A 19,742-nucleotide genomic window follows, 5' to 3' on the forward strand; every position below is an offset into this window, starting at 1 on the left:
ACTCAAGTATATCTATAATTATTACCAGTTATTACCAATAAAGTGAAATATTAACAATGATTTATATTAATAAAAGACAACAATGAAATTAAGTAATTGTATGAGGAAGTGCTGTGGAGTGATATTAAATGTAATGTATTGTCATTATTGTCACTATTATCATTATCAGGAGATTGAATAAGCCATAAATAAATTGATATTAAATCTAGAATAAGAACTATGAATTAACAATTATTCAATAAAGGAGTTCCACAGGTATTCAATGTTTGGATGAATTTTTAGTGTATATTATTGTTATGCATATTAGTGTACTAAGACTAAAACCTGGACTGCAAGTCCCATCATTCTTTAAGACCGCTCACATTTTGCTGAGAAAAAAGGAACAAACAACAAAAAAAGACACTGTACCCGGATGTAGGAAGAAAACTACATTTCCCAGTATGCCTCACTCCCACAGAGCCACTATATATACACTCCATCCGGGTTCTTCGAGATGCTGTTTGGCGACTCGTCGCCATTCCCGGAGCAGCTCGGCCTCGGCCCAGAGGCGAGTGTCGATCGCTGTGTCGGAGACACCTGTCCCCGGCACCAAGACAGCCAGCCCTCTCCCCTGCCTCGCGGCGGGAGAGCGTGTCCGGCCGGCCGGCGGGGCTCGCGCACCTTCCCTCGCCTCCCCTTCCCCTGCAGCCTCCGCCCCGCCAGGCCCGGCCCGGACCTCCGAGCCCCGGCCTCCTCCTCCTTCTCAGTCACCGCCGCCGCCGGGCTCAACAGCCCCGCCCGCCGCTTCTCCTTCCAGTTTGAGAAGCCAAGGAAGGAAACAGGGAAAAATGTCGCCATGAAGGCCGAGAACCGCTGCCGCCGCCGACCCCCGCCGGCCCTGAACGCCATGAGCCTGGGTCTCCGCCGCGCCCGCTTCGCTCCGACCGCCGCCGCCGCCAAGGCCCCTGTTGATGCCGCAGAGCTCCCCCAACGCCGCCGCCACCGCCTCCGACATGGACAAGAACAGCGGCTCCAGCAGCTCCTCCACCTCTTCGGGCAGCAGCAAAGGGCAACAGCCGCCCCGCTCCGCCTCGGCGGGGCCGGCCGGCGAGTCTAAACCCAAGAGCGGTAAGGGCGGGCTCCCACGGCGGTGGGCGGGGGGGCAACTGCCCCTAAATACTGGGGAGGATTCTCTCTCGAATGTCTCCTGGGTCACCCAGGGACAGGGCTCCGCTTTCTACTCTCGTTCTTGTTTTTTCCTTCTTTTCCGTGGCTTCCATTGCTTCTAGTTAACATTTAATGAGTACTGTGCTGCGTGGTTTACGTAAATCTTTGCATTAATGCTCGAAACCGCTCGGGGAAGTGGGTACTATTCTTAACCACATTTTGCGGACGAGGAAACTGAGGTTCATAAAAGGTAAGGTTACCCAGCTAGTAGGTGCTTAGCAGCAGGCCTGAAGACCTGGTTTGTCTGACGCATCTAAAACCTGGTTTGTCAGTGCACGCATCTAAAACCACTAAATTGATCTACCCTTCAATGTTATTAGCATTGGGTAGTGTTCAAGTTTAAACAGGGGAGGGTGGGGCCAAAGGATATGTCAACTCAAATCTCCTATTGAATTACCTGGTTCCGGATCTCCCCAGATGAAGAGGACTTGTCTTTGAATGGCTTCGTTTACTATGGAGTAACGGTTAAGAGCGCAGGCTTTGGACTCAGTCGTCTTAGGTTTGCCAGACCTTGAGTGAGTGTCTCTATTTCTTTACCTATAAGGGTGGAGATAATGAGAATTAAATTAACTTAGAAACCAGTTGAACTAAGGACTTAGGAGATTCTCTGACACCTTTTATGCACCAGCTACACATCAGGCCTGTTTCCCTATCTTAGGCTAGAATAGTGTCCTTTTATAGGGAAGACTTTTTGTCATTTCTGTAGTCACGCTTCTTTGTATTAAATTTTGACGCTCGTGATGATAATATATACCATTTATTGAGGGCTTTCCATGGCTGGGCTGGGCTTTTACCTCTATTATCAGTTCTCCAGTCACTAACTTGTCCAGCAAGGTGAAATTATTCACCTAAAGAGGAGAAAGTTGAGAGGCTAGGAGTTGTAGGAGTTGGCAAGAGTCTGGAGTTGAATGTTCTCTGTCTTACTTCAAAACTTATGGAGCAATCTGTGCTCTTTTGTATTTATTACATTAGAGGCAACAGGAAGATGTTTTCAGTAGTAGTGGGGATGTGTAGCAGAGAGGGGAACATTTGGAGTCTGCACATGTGGAGTACCATTTGTTTAAAACTTCCAAGATTAAAAGTTTAAGGCCTACATGAGTTCAGAATTTATCTGCTAGGTATAGCAAAATTGTTGATCTGGTGTGTGGAGAACTTCTAGAGTTTACTTTAAGCTCTTGGAACTCCGGTGGAAACCAGTTGTCTTGATAAGAAATGAATGCTTTAAATATCTAAGCAGGGATTAATGTGGACAGGCTGCCTCAGGCAGTATTATGTAGACTAATTTGGGGGGGTCTGCACATGTGTAGGTCTATCACAGATTCTCCCTAGGGGTGGAGGTTTGCCAGTCCTCTTGACCTGTGTTGGAACTGGTTTAAAGTGGCCTGAATATTTTTCAGTGTAGTTGATAAATTACTTTTGCATTCTGTTCCTAGATGTTACTTCCCTAGCTAATCTGGTTCCCCTCAACTAATTTTTCTGAGGCTTATGTGTAAGCCACTAACATCATGAGTCAGTTGCCGTAAATGCCTTAAGTTGATTTATTCTTTAAGTGAGGCAGTAAGTGAAAGTTCGCTGTAACCCAAACCAAATGAAACAGCAGCAAAATTGGTGTACTTACTCATATTGTCCCTGACATTGAATCTGGTAATTAGTGGGACAATCATTACCCAACAGGATGATACAGAATCCTCTTGTAGTCTGACCAAAGTAAGTATTTGTTAGTGTTAACATTTCATTCAGACTTGTATTGAGTAAATATTAATTATTGGTTCATTCTGACTAAAGTGGTCTCTGGAATTCCCATTGTGGTTTAGTGGCTAACAAACCCAGCTAGTATCCATGAGGACATGGGTTTGATCCCTGGCCTGGCTCAGTGGGTTAAGGATACAGCATTGTACATGCAGTTCAGATCCTGCGTGGCTGTGGCACAGGCTGGCAGCTGTAGCTCTGATTCCACCCCTAGCCTGCGAACCTCCATGTGCTGCTTGTGCAGTCCACAAAAGACAAATAAATAAATTGGTTTCATTTCTTTTTTTTTTTTTTTTTTTTTTGTCTTTTTGCCAGCTCATGGCAACGCCAGATTGTTAACCCACTAAGCAAGGGCAGGGATCGAACCCGCAACCTCATGGTTCCTAGTCGGATTCGTTAACCACTGAGCCACAACGGGAACTCCTCAGTGTATTTTTAAAAATAGTTAACTACAGGAGTTCCTGTCGTGGCGCAGTGGTTAACGAATCTGATCAGGAACCATGAGGTAGCAGGTTCGATCCCTGGCCTCCTTCAGTGGGTTAAGGATACAGTGTTGCCGTCAGCTGTGGTGTAGGTCGAAGAACCGGCTCAGATCTGGTGTTGCTGTGGCTCTGGCGTAGGCTGGCATCTACAGCTCTGATTAGACCCCTAGCCTGGGAACCTCCAGGTGCGCGGGTGCCGCCCTAAAAAGACAAAAAGACAAAATAAATAAATAAATAAAGTTAACTACATAAAATACTCTTCACCTTCTTTTAAAGATAAACTTTGGAGTTCCCGCCATGGTTCAGCGGAAACGAATCTGGCTAGTATCCATGAGGACACAGGTTCAATCCCTGGCCTCATTCAGAGGGTTAAGGATCCATCGTTGCCAGGAGCTGTGGTTGTAGGTCGCAGAAGCAGCTCAAGTCTGGCGTGGCTGTGGCTGTGGCGTAGGCTAGCAGCTGCAGCTCTAATTTCCACCCCTAGCCTGGGAACCTCCATGAGCTGCGTGTGTGGCCCTAAAAAAAAAAAATTTTTTTTTTTTTTGGGAGTTCCTGTTATGGGTCAGCTGGTTAAGAATCCAAGTAGAATCCACGAGGATGTGGATCCAACCCTGTCCTTGCTCAGTGGGTTGAAGATTTGGCATTGCTGTGGCTGTGGGTAGGCTGGCAGCTGCAACTCCAATTTGACCCCTAGCCTGGGAACTTCAATATGCTGAGGGTGAGGCCCAGAAAAAAAAAAAAAGATAAAAATAAAATAAATAAAAATAAATAGATAAAACATTTTGTTGGAGTATAGTTGACTTACAATGTTGCATTAGTTTCAGGTCTACAGCAAAGTGAATCAGTTGTATATATGTGTGTATATATATATATTCTTAATTGAAAGCTTCTGAGGAAGGAAATAAAATCTCATATAAAGGACTTTTTTTCTGGATTTTATGAAATACACAAGGTGTCCTTTGGTAGCATTAGTTTTTATTTAATGGGTTTGTTAAGAAAGCTTGGCCATATTGCCATTGCTATTGTCTACTTTTCTGACTAGTGCTTTATATGATCTCTTGGCAAAAAGGAAGGATAAGTCTGTAGCTAAATAAAGTTCATCAACCATAATCCCCTGTTTGCATTTAGGAACAAATTCAAAGACAGAATAAATACAGATAAAAAATGGCTTAGCAGGAGTTGTTGCTGTGGCACAGTGGGTTAAGAATCCAACTGCAGTGGCTCAGGTAGCTGTGGAGGCATGGGTTCCATCCCAGGCCTGGTGCAGAAGTTTAAAGGATCTGGTGTTGCTGCAACTGCAGATATTGGCTAATTTTTAAGGTTGAACTGAAGGGTAGCATCCTGCCTTGAGAACACTATAGCTAAGACCATTGTTACCACAGCAGATATTCAAGACCTCTTATACAGTGATTTCTACTTCTAGATGGTTACTCCAACAAAAGAGTAAATTCAAATTCAGCAGAATTCTATAAAAAGATTTCTGTAGGATTTCAAAAGCTGACTTCACACTTGATTCAGCTGGAAATTGTTGAACCTCTTGAGTTGAAGTGTACTGAGTTGAAAGAACAGGAAAGGTGAGGTGAAAAGACATAACTTCTTTTTCTGTTGTCAGAGTAACAAGAATAAGAGTTTTTCTTTCTTTTTTTTTTTTTTGGTCTTTTTGTCTTGGTAGGGCCACACCCTCGGCATATGGAGGTTCCCAGGCTAGAGGTCTAATTGGAGCTGTAGCTGCCGGCCTACACCACAGCTCACGGCAATGCTGGATCCTTAACCCACTGAGGGGGGCCATGGATCGAACTGGCAACCTCATGATTCCTAGTCTGATTCATTTCCACTGTGCCACGAAGGGAACTCCAAGTTTTTCAATTTTAAACTGTTTAATTCCCTTTTCTGCTCTCCTTTCCTTACCTCAGGTGAGAAAAAAAAACTTTGGTCTCTAGTCTAATCCATGCATGTCGCAAATGGTCATTTGCTTCCAGTTACATGGTTAACATACTTGAGTCTTTGTTCCTGTGGCTGGCTTAAGTTTGCCCTTGATGCACACAGGAAATAAGTAAATTTGGCAACTGGGATTTACTTGATCTTTCCGGCCAGATTGGCATACCACAGTTTCTTTGCTTTGGCTAATTGCTTCAAACATTCACATGATAGACCTTTTCTTGGATATATTCCTACAGCTTTGTTCCAGTAGGCTAAAATGCAGTTCTAAGAACTTTTAATAGTGAATATCCCAGGAATGTAACCCTAAGGAGACGGGTGGGTAGGAGTTTGGGGAAAGTTGTTTAGAAAGCAGAGAAAGTAAAAAGAGGTGAGAGGTCAGGCAGTTTATGGGCAAACAATGGACCCTGGCCCAGAACCAGACTCTTGCCCCATCCTTCTGGGCAGGGGGGTGGGATGGTACTGCCACGGAGGTTAAAGGAAGGTCAGGTATTATGAAGCAGTTATTTTGAGATTGGTGGTATGAAGCACTGTTCTGACATTGTTCCTCTTATTCCGGTACCAGAAGCCAGGTTACTAGTGGTAATCTGTCTTGAAGAAAGCCTCTGAGCTGTAAATGGCCCTGGAGGTTTTGATAGCTTTGAAAATTGAGGTGTCTTGAAGCCTTCAATAAAATAATTTAGGGAAGGAGTTCCTATCGAGGCAAAGCGGAAACTAATCTGACTAGGAAACATGAGGTTTCGGGTTCGATCCCTGGCTTTGCTTAGTGGGTTGTTAAGGATCCGGTGTTGCCGTGAGCTGTGGTATAGGTCACAGACACAGCTCAGATCTGATGTGGCTATCATGTAGGCTGGCAGCTGTAGTAGCTCCACTTCAACCCCTAGCCTGGGAAACTCCATATGCTACAGGTGCTGCCCTAAAAAAAAAAAAAAAAAGCAGAAAAAAAAAATCATTTAGGGAAGTTACAAGAATTTCCAGGCCTAATGGCTTAAGTCCTTGGTTTCTGTGGCTTTGTTGGAAGTCTAGGAAGTGCTCTTGACGGGAGTTTTAGATTTATTAATAATAGGCTTTCAAATAATGGTAGCAACTATATGCCAGCCACCATGATAGGCATTTTACACATGTTCTCTTAAGTCTCATGACCCCATGAGGAGGGAAGGGAGAGGATTAGCTTTGTTTTACTGACAAGAAAACCAAGGCTTAGTTAGAGTGATTTGTCCAAGTGAATTCCTAAGAAGTCCTAGGCAATATTCTTAAATACACTCTGTGTAGATACACTTAGCAAGCAGGTAATTTGCACGTGCACCACCTCGCTCATCCCTTCATTCAGAATTACCAATATCAGCTGGATTCAGTTTGTTGTCAGTTGATTCTGTAGTAAGGCCATATGTTGTCCCTCTGGAGGTGCTTGTCAACCACTCTGGACGATGGGTAAGCAACTTGCTTGTGACTACAGCATGAATCAGCAGCAGAAATTTCCTGGCTGGTATTCTGACCTCTGGGCTGTGCCACTTGTTACAACCACATCTAGAAATGTTATGATGCAATTTTTTTAACTGAAAAATGTATGGCTTGTTACTTGGTAATGGGGAAAGTAACCGAGATAGGCTTACTGTTACTTCGTGGAGAGCTTTCTCTTAGGGAAATGTGGAATAGCTGAGACACACTGGATTAAGTTTTTAAGAATTATTGACTCTGGGATCCTAAGTTCTGGATTTGAGCCGTTTAACTAATGGTCCATTTTGGAATGTGTCTTGACAGTAGTTCTTGGCCAGTTATTCCCAGCTCTGGCTGTCCATCACAATCTCCTGATAAACTTTTCTTAAAAAAATAGATGGATAAGCAATGAAATCCTGCTCTATATCACTGGGAACTATATCTAGTCACATGCGATGGAGCATGATAATGTGAGAAAAAGAAATGCATATGTGTAATGCGACTGGGTCACTTTGCTATACAGTAGAAAATTGACAGAACACTGTAAACCAGCTATAATGGAAAAAAATAAAAATCATTTAAAAAAAGAAAGAAAAAAATTAGGGATATTATTGGGCTTTTCCCTAGCAATTCTTTCTGATTCTTTAGGTCTGAGTTGGGCCCTGGCATTTATAGGTTTAAAAGTCTCTGCGTGGAGTTCCCTTTGTGGCTCAGCAGTTTACGAATCTGACTAGCGTCCATGAGGACGCAGGTTCAATCCCTGGCCTCACTCAACAGGTTAAGGATCCGGCGTTGCTGTGAGCTGTGGTGTAGGTTGTAGACTCGTCTCAGATCCATCATTGGCCGGCAGCTACAGCACTGATTCGACCCCTAGCTGGGAACCTCCAAATGCCGCAGATGCTGCCCTAAAAAGCAAAAAAAAAAAAAAAAGTCTCTGCAAATGATTCTCTTGTATAGTCAGGATTGAGAATAACCACTTTGAAATTTAAAACTTTCAACAGAGAATATGTTTCTCTGGGACCTTAGTTTGACTTTTTTGTCTGTTTTCCAAAATCTAAAGCATGTCACCTCATTGCTCTCTCCTGTCAGAGAAAGGAGGATAAATTTTACCCCCAAGTTATTCACATGTATATTCTGGCAAGATGCCTATAAGACATCTCAAAAGCAGCACTCTGAGTTTTATCTCTGCATCCCAGCCTGACTGTACCTTCAATCTTTAGTTGCCTGTTGCCTGTGTCTAGAGATATGAGCCAGCTTCTCACTTGAACTGTCTGACTTCATGCCCATGGATAAGTGGAAGACAAGATGAGGGAGTTGATTTTAGCAACTAAAATAATGGAGTCTTATGTGCTCAGTTATTGTAATGTTTTAGAAATGAGCAGTTCACTGTCAGCAGTTCTGTAAGCATTATGAAACTGTTTCCTTGCCAGTGTGGTAATAAGTGAAGAAATGTAAGCTGCCTGCCAGTTTGCTTTCTTGAACCCTTAAAGTGTCAAATTTGGTTTTACCTAAATCTATGCAGTCTAAATCTCTTAGGTCCTGAAAACAACAGGGTCAAATGAAGGATCATCTGAAAAAGTCCTGGGTGTCGATTTTGAGCGAGTGTGTATTCTCCATATATGCCTATCCTCTTCATAAAATCTTACTTGTTTTCATGATAAAGTTATCTGGGGTTCTATATCCCTCTGAATTTTCTATTTATTTAAAATCTTATCATAAACTAATTCCACAGGTTGAGGGCTGGGCAAAATTTGTATGAGATCTGAAGTTTCTTTTTTTAAATTTTAATTAAATTAATTAATTAATTTTTTAAAGGGCTGCACCTGAGGCATATGGATGTTCCCAGGCTAGGGGTCAAATTGGAGCTACAGCTGCTGGCCTACGCCAGAGCAACTCCAGATCTGAGCCGATTCTGCTACCTGTGCCACAGCTGAGGGCAGCACCGGATCCTTAACCCACTGAACAAGGCCAGGGATTGAACCCTCAGCCTCAGGGTTCCTAGTTGGATTAGTTAACTACTGAGCCACGACAGGAACTCCATCTAGTTTTTAAATTCTAACTTCAGGTTAAACTCTGGTCATTTTCCCTAACTGGGATTTAAAGGTAACTAATAAGAGTGGACCCTAGCCTGGCAATGTTTCTTTGATCATCTGTTCTCTCCTTACAGTACTGCCATCTCACATAACTAATAGCTTGGAACTGGCAGGAATACTAATCAGATTTCTATGATGAAATAAGGCAAGATAGGATGAAAGAAGGGAAAAGAAAGATAAAATTAGGGTTTTTTGGTCCGAAAACTAATTTGGGGACTTTTCACCTTTAGTTATTTACTTCATATAGTTCTCAGATTCTCAGATAGGTTTTATTTTGCCCCCCCATCCCCCCCCCCTTTTAAAGCTGGTAAGCTATGGTACATATTTAACGTGTCTGGTCAGGGGTTCTTTGTTCAGTTTGGGACAAAATAATCTATGCAATTCAGCACCCCAGTGGAAAAAATGGGGCAAAGAATACAAACTCTTTACACAAAATACAAATGATCAGACTGGGAAAAAAGTGTTTATTAGTTGTCAGAGAAATTAACATTTAAAACATTCTTTTGATCCTTCAGTTTAACAGTTTATTCAACTCAGTTTTATGAAGAATATACCAAACTAGACATTCTCTCTTATAGTGTTGTTAGAGTATAAATAAATTGGTATAATGGTTCTGGAAAGCAACTTGAGGATGTGTAAAAGGCTTTATGATCATACTTGATCTGCAAATCCCACTTTGGGAATTTGGGATAATTATATACACAGGCATCTGTATAATGAGGCTTCCAATACTATTATATTAAATTAACAAAAAATCAGAAACCACCTAAATATACAGCAAATTGGCTATGTTATGCTGTAAGTGTATGGTAGATAACAATAGAGCCGTTAATCATGCTTTTGAAGCCTAAGCCTGCATGAAAATGCTCATGGAGTAATAGCTGGATGACAGTATATTTTATATACTTGTCATTTTATGGAAAATGTCTGATGAGTGTATTAAATGGAAAGTAAAAGGAAATGAAACACTTCTAGATTGGCATTCTGTGGGCACTGGCAGATTTGTTTTGGATTCCAAAATTGAACATAATGTTCTTATAATTAGAGAAGAACAAACAGTTTTTAAAAGGATATAACTTATTCTGGTCAACTCTTAGAGCCCAATTTCTTTGGTTTTGTCAATTTAATAGCTTCTCAGTTTGACTTCTAGAACATAAGTAAATAGTGCTTTGGGGAGTTCCCGTTGTGGCGCAGTGGTTAACGAATCCGACTAGGAACCATGAGGTTGCGGGTTCGATCCCTGCCCTTGCTCAGTGGGTTAACGATCTGGCGTTGCCGTGAGCTGTGGTGTAGGTTGCAGACGCGGCTCGGATCCTGCGTTGCTGTGGCTCTGGCGTAGGCCGGCAGCTCCAGCTCCGATTCGACCCCTAGCCTGGGAACCTCCATATGCCACGGGAGTGGCCCAAGAAATGGCAAAAAGACCAAAAAAAAAAAAAAAATAGTGCTTTGCTTTTATGCCTCTTAAATATATAGCTGCCAGGTCCTAGGCCAAGTCACTGCAGTATGGAATCTAGCTGTGTTGTAGTAATTTAAGGAGAATATCTTCTGTTCTGCCTCCAGATAAAATGCTTTTCTCTAATATGGATAGGCTGTTGTTTTTCTCTCTCTCTGTCTGAATGGACTTTTAGAAGAGCAGTGATTAAGATCTGTTATAAAGAGAGACACTGTGTGGAGTTCTCTGGTTAGCAGGTTAAGGATCTGGTGTCACTGCTGTGGCACAGGTTTGATCCCTGGCCTGGGAACTTCTCCATGATGCAGACACAGCCCCCTCCAAAAAAAGAGAGAGAAACATTGTGAACCGAGAGTCCATGTGGTTTGTCTTATACTGTGTCCCTCCTAAGGGGAGGGACCCTTTATGTTTCATTAAAAAAAAAAAATTCACCTTACTGTGTAATATCTTCCCCAGACTAATGCTCTGGCCCATCCTAGACTGATTTCTTTCTTTTTGGTCTTTTTTTTTTTTTTTGTCTTTTTAGGACTGCACCCGTGGCATATGGAGGTTCCCAGGCTAGGGATCTAATTGGAACTGCAGCTGCCGACCTATGCCACAGCCACAGCAACACCAGATCTGAGCCAAGTCTGCAACCTACACCACAGCTTACGGCATCATTGCAGGATCCTTGACCCACTGAGCTAGGCCAGGGATCTAACCCGCAACCTCATGGTTCCTAGTGAGAGTCGTTTCTGCTGCGCCACTATGGGAACTCCCTAGATTTTTTTTGGTCTTTTTAGGGCTGCACATGTGGCATATGGAAGTTCCCAGGCTAGGGGTCAAATCTGAGCTGCAGCTGTTGGCCTATGCCACAGCAATGCAGGATCTGAGCCATGTCTGTGACCTACACCACAGCTCATGGCAATGACTGATCCTTAACTCACTGATCGAGGCGAGGGATCAAACCTTCAACCTCATGGATCCTAGTTGGGTTCGTTACTGCTGAGCCACAACGGGAACTCCCATCCTAGATTTCTTAGAAGTCATGAAAGGACCCACTTATCCTTGTTTAAATACAGTTGTGGTGGAAAGTGGAGAGCAATTGGCCAAGTATATGTATCATTTCTTAACCAAGTTTTTCACATTTCTTGCTTTCAGATGGAAAGAACTCAAGTGGATCCAAGCGTTATAATCGCAAACGTGAACCTTCCTACCCCAAAAATGAAAATTTTATCACCCAGTCCCGTCGCTCCAATTCACAGAAAAGCAAAACTTTTAACAAGTTGCCTCCTCAAAGGGGCGGCGGCAGCAGCAAACCCTTTAGCTCTTCTTTTAATGGTGGAAGACGAGATGAGGTAAGGAATTTTAGAATGTCCTTTCTGGAACCTAAGAAACATGAGGTCTGATACCCCTGCCCCAGTTCATCAGTAGTTGAATAGTTGGGGAGCGGGCAGGGAGAAGTGGAAGGATAAATACCAAAGCAGTCTTGAGTAGTTGAGGATTAACCAGGTTTGGAACTTCGCATCCTTTCTTCCCTTGAAGATTATGAGAATTTCTTTGGAGGAGGAAGGCATTATAATCATGGATTGTGAGAAATTACAGCAAATTTGGGATACCTTAATTTGTTTGTTTTTTGCTTTTTGGGTCTATACCTGAAGTACATGGAGGTTCCCAGGCTAGGGGTCTAATCGGAGCTACAGTTGTTGGCCTACACCACAGCCACAGCAATGCCAGATCCAGGCCACGCCTGTGACCTACACCACAGCTCATGGCAATGCCGGATCCTTTAACCTATTGAGTGAGGCCAAGGATCGAACCCGCAGCCTCATGGTTCCTAGTCGGATTTGTTCCCACTTCACCACGGAAACTCCCCTGGGTTACCTTAATTTGTATAGTCCTTTTATTGTCATACTTTTTTTTTTCTTTTCTTTTCTTTTTTTTTTTTGGTCTTTTGTATGTTTAGGGTTGCATCTGTGTCATATGGGAATTCCCAGGCTAGGAGTCAAATCGGTGCTACAGCTGCTGACCTATACTACAGCAACTCGGGAGCCAAGCCTCGTTTGCGACCTAAACCACAGCTCATGGCTTTATTGTCATTCTTGACTTATAGATACCCTTTGGAGTATTTAGGTAGTAAAATGACATTAATTAATGATATTTGCCCTGTAGTAACTAGCAAAATGTAAAATGCTATATCTTTAGTCTCTGGTACTCTGATTTTAGACGTTTCTTGGATATCCTTCTGTAAGTGCATGAAGACTTATGTACAAGGGAGTTCACTACAGCATTGTTTGTAGTTGCACAGTTTAGGAAACAGCCAACATGCTGTCAAGGGGTTGGTTAAATAAATAAATAAATAAATAATTTGTATGTTCCATGCTATGTAACCAGTGTAGAATAAGATTTAATGGATGGACTGATGAAAGAATTCATTCACTCACCAGAAATTTATTCCTCACCTACTATGCACTAAATACCAATGTTAGGAATATAACATTGAGTGGAGCTTATATTCTAGTTTTGGAGATAAATTGTTATGTTGTAAATATAATGGTAAGTGCTTATTAAATTTTAAACAAGTAGAGGTAAAGGAATAGAAAATAACAAAGAGTACAGTTTTATTTATTTATTTATTTTTTTTACTGATTTTTTATTTTTTAATTTTTTTTATTTTTTATTTTTTTTATAGTTTTTAAAAATTTTCCCACTGTACAGCAAGGGGGTCAGGTTATCCTTACATGTATACATTACAATTACATTTTTCCCCCACCCTTTCTTCTGTTGCAACATGAGTATCTAGACAAAGTTCTCAAAGCTATTCAGCAGGATCTCCTTGTAAGTCTATTCTAAGTTGTGTCTAATAAGCCCAAGCTCCCGATCCCTCCCACTCCCTCCCCCTCCCATCAGGCAGCCACAAGTCTCTTCTCCATGTCCATGATTTTCTTTTCTGAGGAGATGTTCATTTGTGCTGGATATTAGATTCCAGATATAAGTGATATCATATGGTATTTGTCTTTGTCTTTCTGGCTCATTTCACTCAGTATGAGATTCTCTAGTTCCATCCATGTTGCTGCAAATGGCATTATGTCATTCTTTTTTATGGCTGAGTAGTATTCCATTGTGTATATATACCACCTCTTCCGAATCCAATCATCTGTCGATGGACATTTGGGTTGTTTCCATGTCTTGGCTATTGTGAATAGTGCTGCAATGAACATGCGGAAGAGTACAGTTTTAGACGGTGGCTAGGGAAAGCTTCTCTAAAAGCTCCTCTGAGGATTCTGAAAGTCCTCAATGAAGCAAGGAAGCACATATACAATTTTGAGAAAGAGTGTGTTAGAGGGAATTACAAGGGACCAGAGATGATAATGTTTTTGCTGTGTTTGAGGTAAAGCAAATAGGTTACTTTGGGTGGAGGAGAAGTAGGAGTTGAAACCAAAGATTAAGAAAAGGAATCAGATCATACAGGGCCTTGAAGGACTGAAGGACTTTGGTTTTTGTTCAGAGAGATGGGAAGCTATTCAGGGGCTTAAGAGAAGTAATGCAGTCTGACTTGGAGTTTTATTTTATTTATTTTATTTTGTATTTTATTTTATTTTATTTTTTGTCTTTTGTCTTTTTAGGGCCGCACCCGTGGCACGTGGAGGTTCCCAGGCTAGGGGTCTAATGGGAACTGTTGCTGCTGGCCTATGCCATAGCAACACCAGATCTGAGCTGTGCCTGTGACCTACACACACAGCAATGCCAGATCCTTAACCCACTGAGTGAGGCCAGGATCGAACCTGCAACCTCATGGTTCCTAGTTGGATTCGTTTCCACTGTGCCACAACAGGAACTACCTGACTTGGGAGTTTTAAAGAGGAGAGTGGAAGCAGGGATATTACATAGGTTGTTGAGATATTCCATGAGAGATGGTTGAAGCAAGTGATAATGATGAGAAGTGGTCATATTTGGGGAGATACTTGAAGGTAGAGCCAGCAGAATTTTAAAATAGTTCAGTATGGGGGTCTCAGTGGAGAAATGAATGACTAATGCAGGAGTTCAGCTCAGGTACTATTAGCTGAAATGGGGAGGATTTCAAGAGGAGTGTAGGATTTGAGGATGGGGAGGGAAGGAGGGTGTTAAAGAACGTCATTTGGAAGTGTTATATTTGCATTGAGATGCCAATTCCATCTCTGAGTGTAGGTAGGTTGTTAACTGAGTCTGAAGTTCAAGGAGGAGACCCAGGCTGAAGAGCTGTCCATGTACACCTGGTATTTGCAGCTGCGGAACTAAGTGAGATCATTAAGGAGGGAGTGTTTCCATAAGGGAATATGTACAAGGACTGAGCCCAGCGTCAGAGTGGTAAGGAATCAACAAAAAGGGAGGAAGAAAACTGAGAGCCATTTGGAGAAAGTGATCATTTTTGTTCTGTGCTGCTGATAGACTAAGATTAGGATGGAACGTTGACCGTTAGATTTGGAAATGTGAAGGTAGATTAGGTTGTTGGCCTCAAGCTGCTTTGATGGAATGGTGAGGATGGAAACCTGATCAACATATATTTAGAATGGGAAGGAGAAACAACAAGTTTGGATCATTACTTTCTTTTTTTTTTTTGCTATTTCTTGGGCCGCTCCCGCGGCATATGGAGGTTCCCAGGCTAGGGGTTGAAACGGAGCTGTAGCCACTGGCCTACGCCAGAGCCACAGCAACGCGGAATCCGAGCCGCATCTGCAACCTACACCACAGCTCACGGCAACGCCGGATCGTTATCTCACTGAGCAAGGGCAGGGACCGAACCCACAACCTCATGGTTCCTAGTTGGATTCGTTAACCACTGCGCCACGACGGGAACTGCTGCAGTCAGATTCTTAACCCACTGCACCATAGCAGGAATTCCTGTTTTTTACTTACTTCAGCAACTAGAAAATTTCAAGTTACATGTGTGCCTCGGCATTTCTACTGGATGGTACTACTCTGCAGTCTAGACCATGGTGGTAAGAACTGCACCTCTTCCACCACCTTAATTCTTTGCACCCCACTGGCAACTCACTCCTTTCCCAGGCTGTTCTGATGATTTCTGATTCCAACAACTTTTCACCCCCACTGAGGTCTCCGAACCAGTGATGCAACGCCATCCCTAAATTTTCTTTCCTTATTTGGCTCTATCCTGTGGTCCACTGCCCCCTTCTCTTTGTTGGCTGTACCCACCTGGCAAAACTTTCTCCTGATTAATCCACTCTTCCTATTCCAGGCCAGCATCAGAGCAGTTAAATATGGCTAAAGAATCCAACCATGCCATACCAACTAGTCTCACTAAAGTAGACCCCTGTGCTGCCCAGCAGTCACACTACAATCCTATTGCACTTCTGTGCTCCACTAATTCCCCCAGGCACCCAGACAACTCCTGCAGTCCCTCAGGCTTTGGTTCCAAACCTCCTCTCTTAGCTCACCTTTTATATTTCACTGAGACAATGTCTATTCCCTACTACCCATAGTCTGCCTCCCTCATGTACTATGGATTATCTGCAGAAGCTTCTAAGCCAACTACTTGTGCACTAGATCCCAACTTCTCAAGAACCTAAGGACACTTCTAGCAATTCTCCCCCTTTTCTCTAGATCATGTTTTCCATCTCACGAAAACAATCCCATTAGAAGAGATATTCTGCAATTTCTATAACCTTAAAAATCTCTCTTGACCTTATTCCCCTCAAGCTACTGCCTCACCTCTCTGCTCCCCTGTAAGAACAAAACCACTAGAAAGTAATGATCCAGGAGTTCCCGTCGTGGCGCAGTGGTTAACGAATCCACAGCAATACCAGATCCGGGCCACATCTTTGAGGTTTGCCACAGCCACAGCTTGGAGCAACGCCATATCCTTAACCCACTGAGGGAGGCTAGGGATCAAACCCAAATCCTCATGGAGACTATGTTGGTTCCTTAGCCCACCAAACCACAACAGGAACTACCCCGCCCCCCCCTTATTTTTGTCTTTTTGCCTTTTCTAGGGCCAGTCCCCCAGCATATGGAGGTTCCCAGGCTAGGGGTCCAATCGGAGCTATAGCTGCTGGCCTACATTAGAACCACAGCAATGCGGGGTCCGAGCCACATCTGCGACCTACACCACAGCTCATGGCAATGCCGGATTCTTAACCCACTGAGCAAGGCCAGGGATTGAACCTGTGACCTCATGGTTCCTAGTCAGGTTCATTAACCACTGTGCCACGATGGGAACTCAACATTCCCCCACTTTTTTGAATTTTATGGCTGTACCTTCAGCATATAAAAGTCCCTGGGCCAGGAATTGAATCTGAACTTCAACTGTGGCAATGCTGGAACTTTTAACTCATGGTGCTGAGCCAAGGATCGAACCTGCACCTCTCCAGTGACCTGAGTTGCTGCAGTCGGACTTTTTTTTTTTTTTTAAGGGCCACAGGGGCATCATATGGAAGTTCCCAGGCTAGGGATCGAATTCAAGCTATAGCTGCTGGCTTACGCCACAGCAATAAGATCCAAGCTGCGTCTGTGGCCTACACCACAGCTCATGGCAACGCCAGATCCTTATCCCACTAAGCAAGGCCAGAGATTGAACCTGCATCCTCATGGATACTAGTAAGGTTCATTTCCCCTGAGCCACACGGGAACTCCCTGCAGTCGGATTCTTAACCCACTGCGTTATGGTGGGAACTCCTCTTTGGAGTCTTCATCATGTATGTGCAAGTGCTGTATATTAATTTCTAAATTTGACTTAGAAATAAGCAGCAAAAGCCTTTAATTTTCATTTCCTTTGAGTCAATAATTCCCACTATACGTCTTTAAAAAATTGTAGGTGCTCAAATATTTGTGCACAAAGATCTATCCAAAGTGTGTTTATCGCAGCATTGCTTTCTCTGATAATATGCCTGTTCCTGTTGTGGCTCAGCAGTAACAAACCTGACTAGTATCCATGAGGATGTAGGTTCAATCAGCAGGTACCTCTACCACTTTAATTTGGGAATGTCAGGAGGTCCGAAAAAGCCCCAACATGATAAAGATTTCATCTTTACATTCAGAGATATTTCTCATATGTGGTTTCTTGCCACTCTTCAAACTGTTTCTGAATGTGCCAGTTGGGTTTATTTCTGGACACAGAGCTAGTCTGCCCACATGTTCTAATTCTGTCAGTTTTAATTAACAATGAATAGCAGTGTGTGTCTTATAGACAGGAGATCTTTGGCAGGATCCTGAAGCCTATGGCAGTTAGCAGCTGCTTGCACGCCGCCTCCAGAGTATAGTTCCACACACTCATGTTTGTCAGAAACAAACCAGAGGGGAGTTCCCGTCGTGGCGCAGTGGTTAACGAATCCGACTAGGAACCATGAGGTTGTGGGTTCGATCCCTGCCCTTGCTCAGTGGGTTAACGATCTGGCGTTGCCGTGAGCTATGGTGTAGGTTGCAGACGCGGCTCGGATCCCGCTTTGCTGTGGCCCTGGTGTAGTCTGGCGGCTACAGCTCCGATTCGACCCCTAGCCTGGGAACCTCCATATGCTGCTGGAGCGGCCCAAGAAATGACAAAAAAAAACAAAAAAAACAAAAAACCAGAGAGCAAGTAGCTAACAAGAGTGAAGGTGTAGGAGTCTTATGGGACTGTGGAAAGATTAATCCAGTAAGTAAATCTTTGTGCTTCAAGATAGCTAGAGGAGTTCATGCTTGGTTTTGTCATTTAATGGTTAATTCCCACTTAGGGAAGACTAAATAGTTTAAGTAATTGTGTGCAAAGGACTCTCCCCTCCGCCCCCCCAAAAAAAGAGTTCCTGTCGTGGCTCAGTGGAAATGAATCCGACTAGGAACCATGAGGTTGCAGGTTTGATCCCTGACCTGGCTTAGTGGATTAAGGATCTGGTGTTGCCGTGAGCTCTGGTATAGGTCACATACATGGCTTGGATCCACCATTGCTGTGGCTCTGGCGTAGGCCGGCGGCTACAGCTCCAATTAGATCCCTAACCTGGGAACCTCCATATGCTATGGATGTGGCCTTAAAAAGACAAACAATCAAAAAAAGACTTTTCCCCTTTTCTACTCCCATCTAGGTCTTAGGCAGACTTTTGCATTACTCCCTCCTAGGAAGATTGTTTACTTAATATAAGCCTATGTTGTATTTAGTTAATATTTTAGGTCATGTAGAAGGAGGGTTGTGCTGGTTTCTGCTTTCTGTCATCCTAATCTAAAATACTCTGATTCATTCTCATTCTCCCTAGGTAGCAGAGGCTCAACGGGCAGAGTTTAGCCCTGCCCAGTTCTCTGGTCCGAAGAAGATCAACCTGAACCACTTGTTGAATTTCACTTTTGAACCCCGTGGCCAAGCAGGTCACTTTGAAGGCAATGGACATGGCAGCTGGGGAAAAAGGAACAAGTGGGGGCATAAGCCTTTTAATAAGGAACTCTTTTTACAAGCCAAGTGAGTATGGATACTCTTAAGAGGAAGGTGAAATTGAGCCTCTGGACATTTGTGGTGCTAAGAGGCTGCTTTTTTAATTTTTTTTTTGCTTTTTAGGGTTGCGCCTGTGGCATACGGAGGTTCCCAGGCTAGGGGTCCAATTGGAGCTACAGCTGCTAGCCTACACCACAGCTACAGCAGATCTGAGCCGTGTCTGCGACCGACACCACAGCTGACAGCAATGCTGGGTCCTTAACCCACTGAGCGAGGCCGGGGATTGAACCCTCAACCTCATGGTTCCTAGTCAGATTCGTTTCTGCTGTGCCACAATGGGAACTCCTGCATTTGGATTCCTAACCCACTGTGCCACAGCAGGAACTCCTCTGGTTCTCTTTATCCTCTTTCCCCCTCTCTTTCTTTTCATTCTCTCTCTCCTTTCTCTGTTTCTCAAGTCTTGAAAATCTACTTTTCAAGTGGATGTTCTTGGTACTTAAAATAATACAATGCTTGGAGTTCCAGTCATGGTGCAGCAGAAGCAAATTGGACTAGGAGTCATGAGGTTTCCGGTTCAATCCCTCGCCTTGGTCAGTGGGTTAAGGATAGTGTAGGGTGCAGACTCACCTTAGAACCTGTGTTGCTGTGGCTGTGGTGTAGGCTGCTAGGTGTAGCTCTGATTGGACCCCTAGCCTGGGAACCTTCATATGCCGCGGGTGCAGCCCCAAAAGGCAAAAAATAAAATACTAAGAAAAATTAATATAATGTTTAAATAAATACTAAAATTAAATAATGCTTTAGTATCATGATGAGATAGTAAAAGTGTTTCTTTGGATTTGAGTCCAGATTTGAATCTTAATTTTGGTGGGTAATTTACCTAACCATTTTGAGAGTCAGCTTTTCCTCTATAAAGGGGGAGAAATTACTTAAGGGAGAATTGAATGACAAGTTGGAGTGCTTGGCATACATTTGCTTAAATACTGATTCTCTTTTGTTTTCTTTTGTATGGCATTAGT

The 19,742-nt window shown here is 43.2% G+C and overlaps 1 protein-coding gene across 2 annotated transcripts in view; it reads left to right on the plus strand.

Moving 5' to 3' along the window:
- RNF10 (ring finger protein 10) overlaps nucleotides 483-19,742 on the plus strand; it is a 40,760-nt gene continuing 21,500 nt past the window's right edge. The window contains exons 1-3 of one of the 2 annotated variants that reach the window (XM_013982944.2): nucleotides 483-1,107; nucleotides 11,496-11,692; nucleotides 18,554-18,753. In XM_013982944.2, the coding sequence (XP_013838398.1) occupies nucleotides 951-1,107; nucleotides 11,496-11,692; nucleotides 18,554-18,753 (554 nt within the window). In that variant the 5' untranslated portion in view covers nucleotides 483-950. The remainder of the gene's footprint in view (nucleotides 1,108-11,495; nucleotides 11,693-18,553; nucleotides 18,754-19,742) is intronic. The other variant, XM_021072518.1, reaches the window with a different exon arrangement.

The sequence above is a fragment of the Sus scrofa genome, chromosome 14 (assembly GCF_000003025.6).
Source record: "Sus scrofa isolate TJ Tabasco breed Duroc chromosome 14, Sscrofa11.1, whole genome shotgun sequence".
NCBI classification, from domain to species: Eukaryota; Metazoa; Chordata; class Mammalia; order Artiodactyla; family Suidae; genus Sus; species Sus scrofa.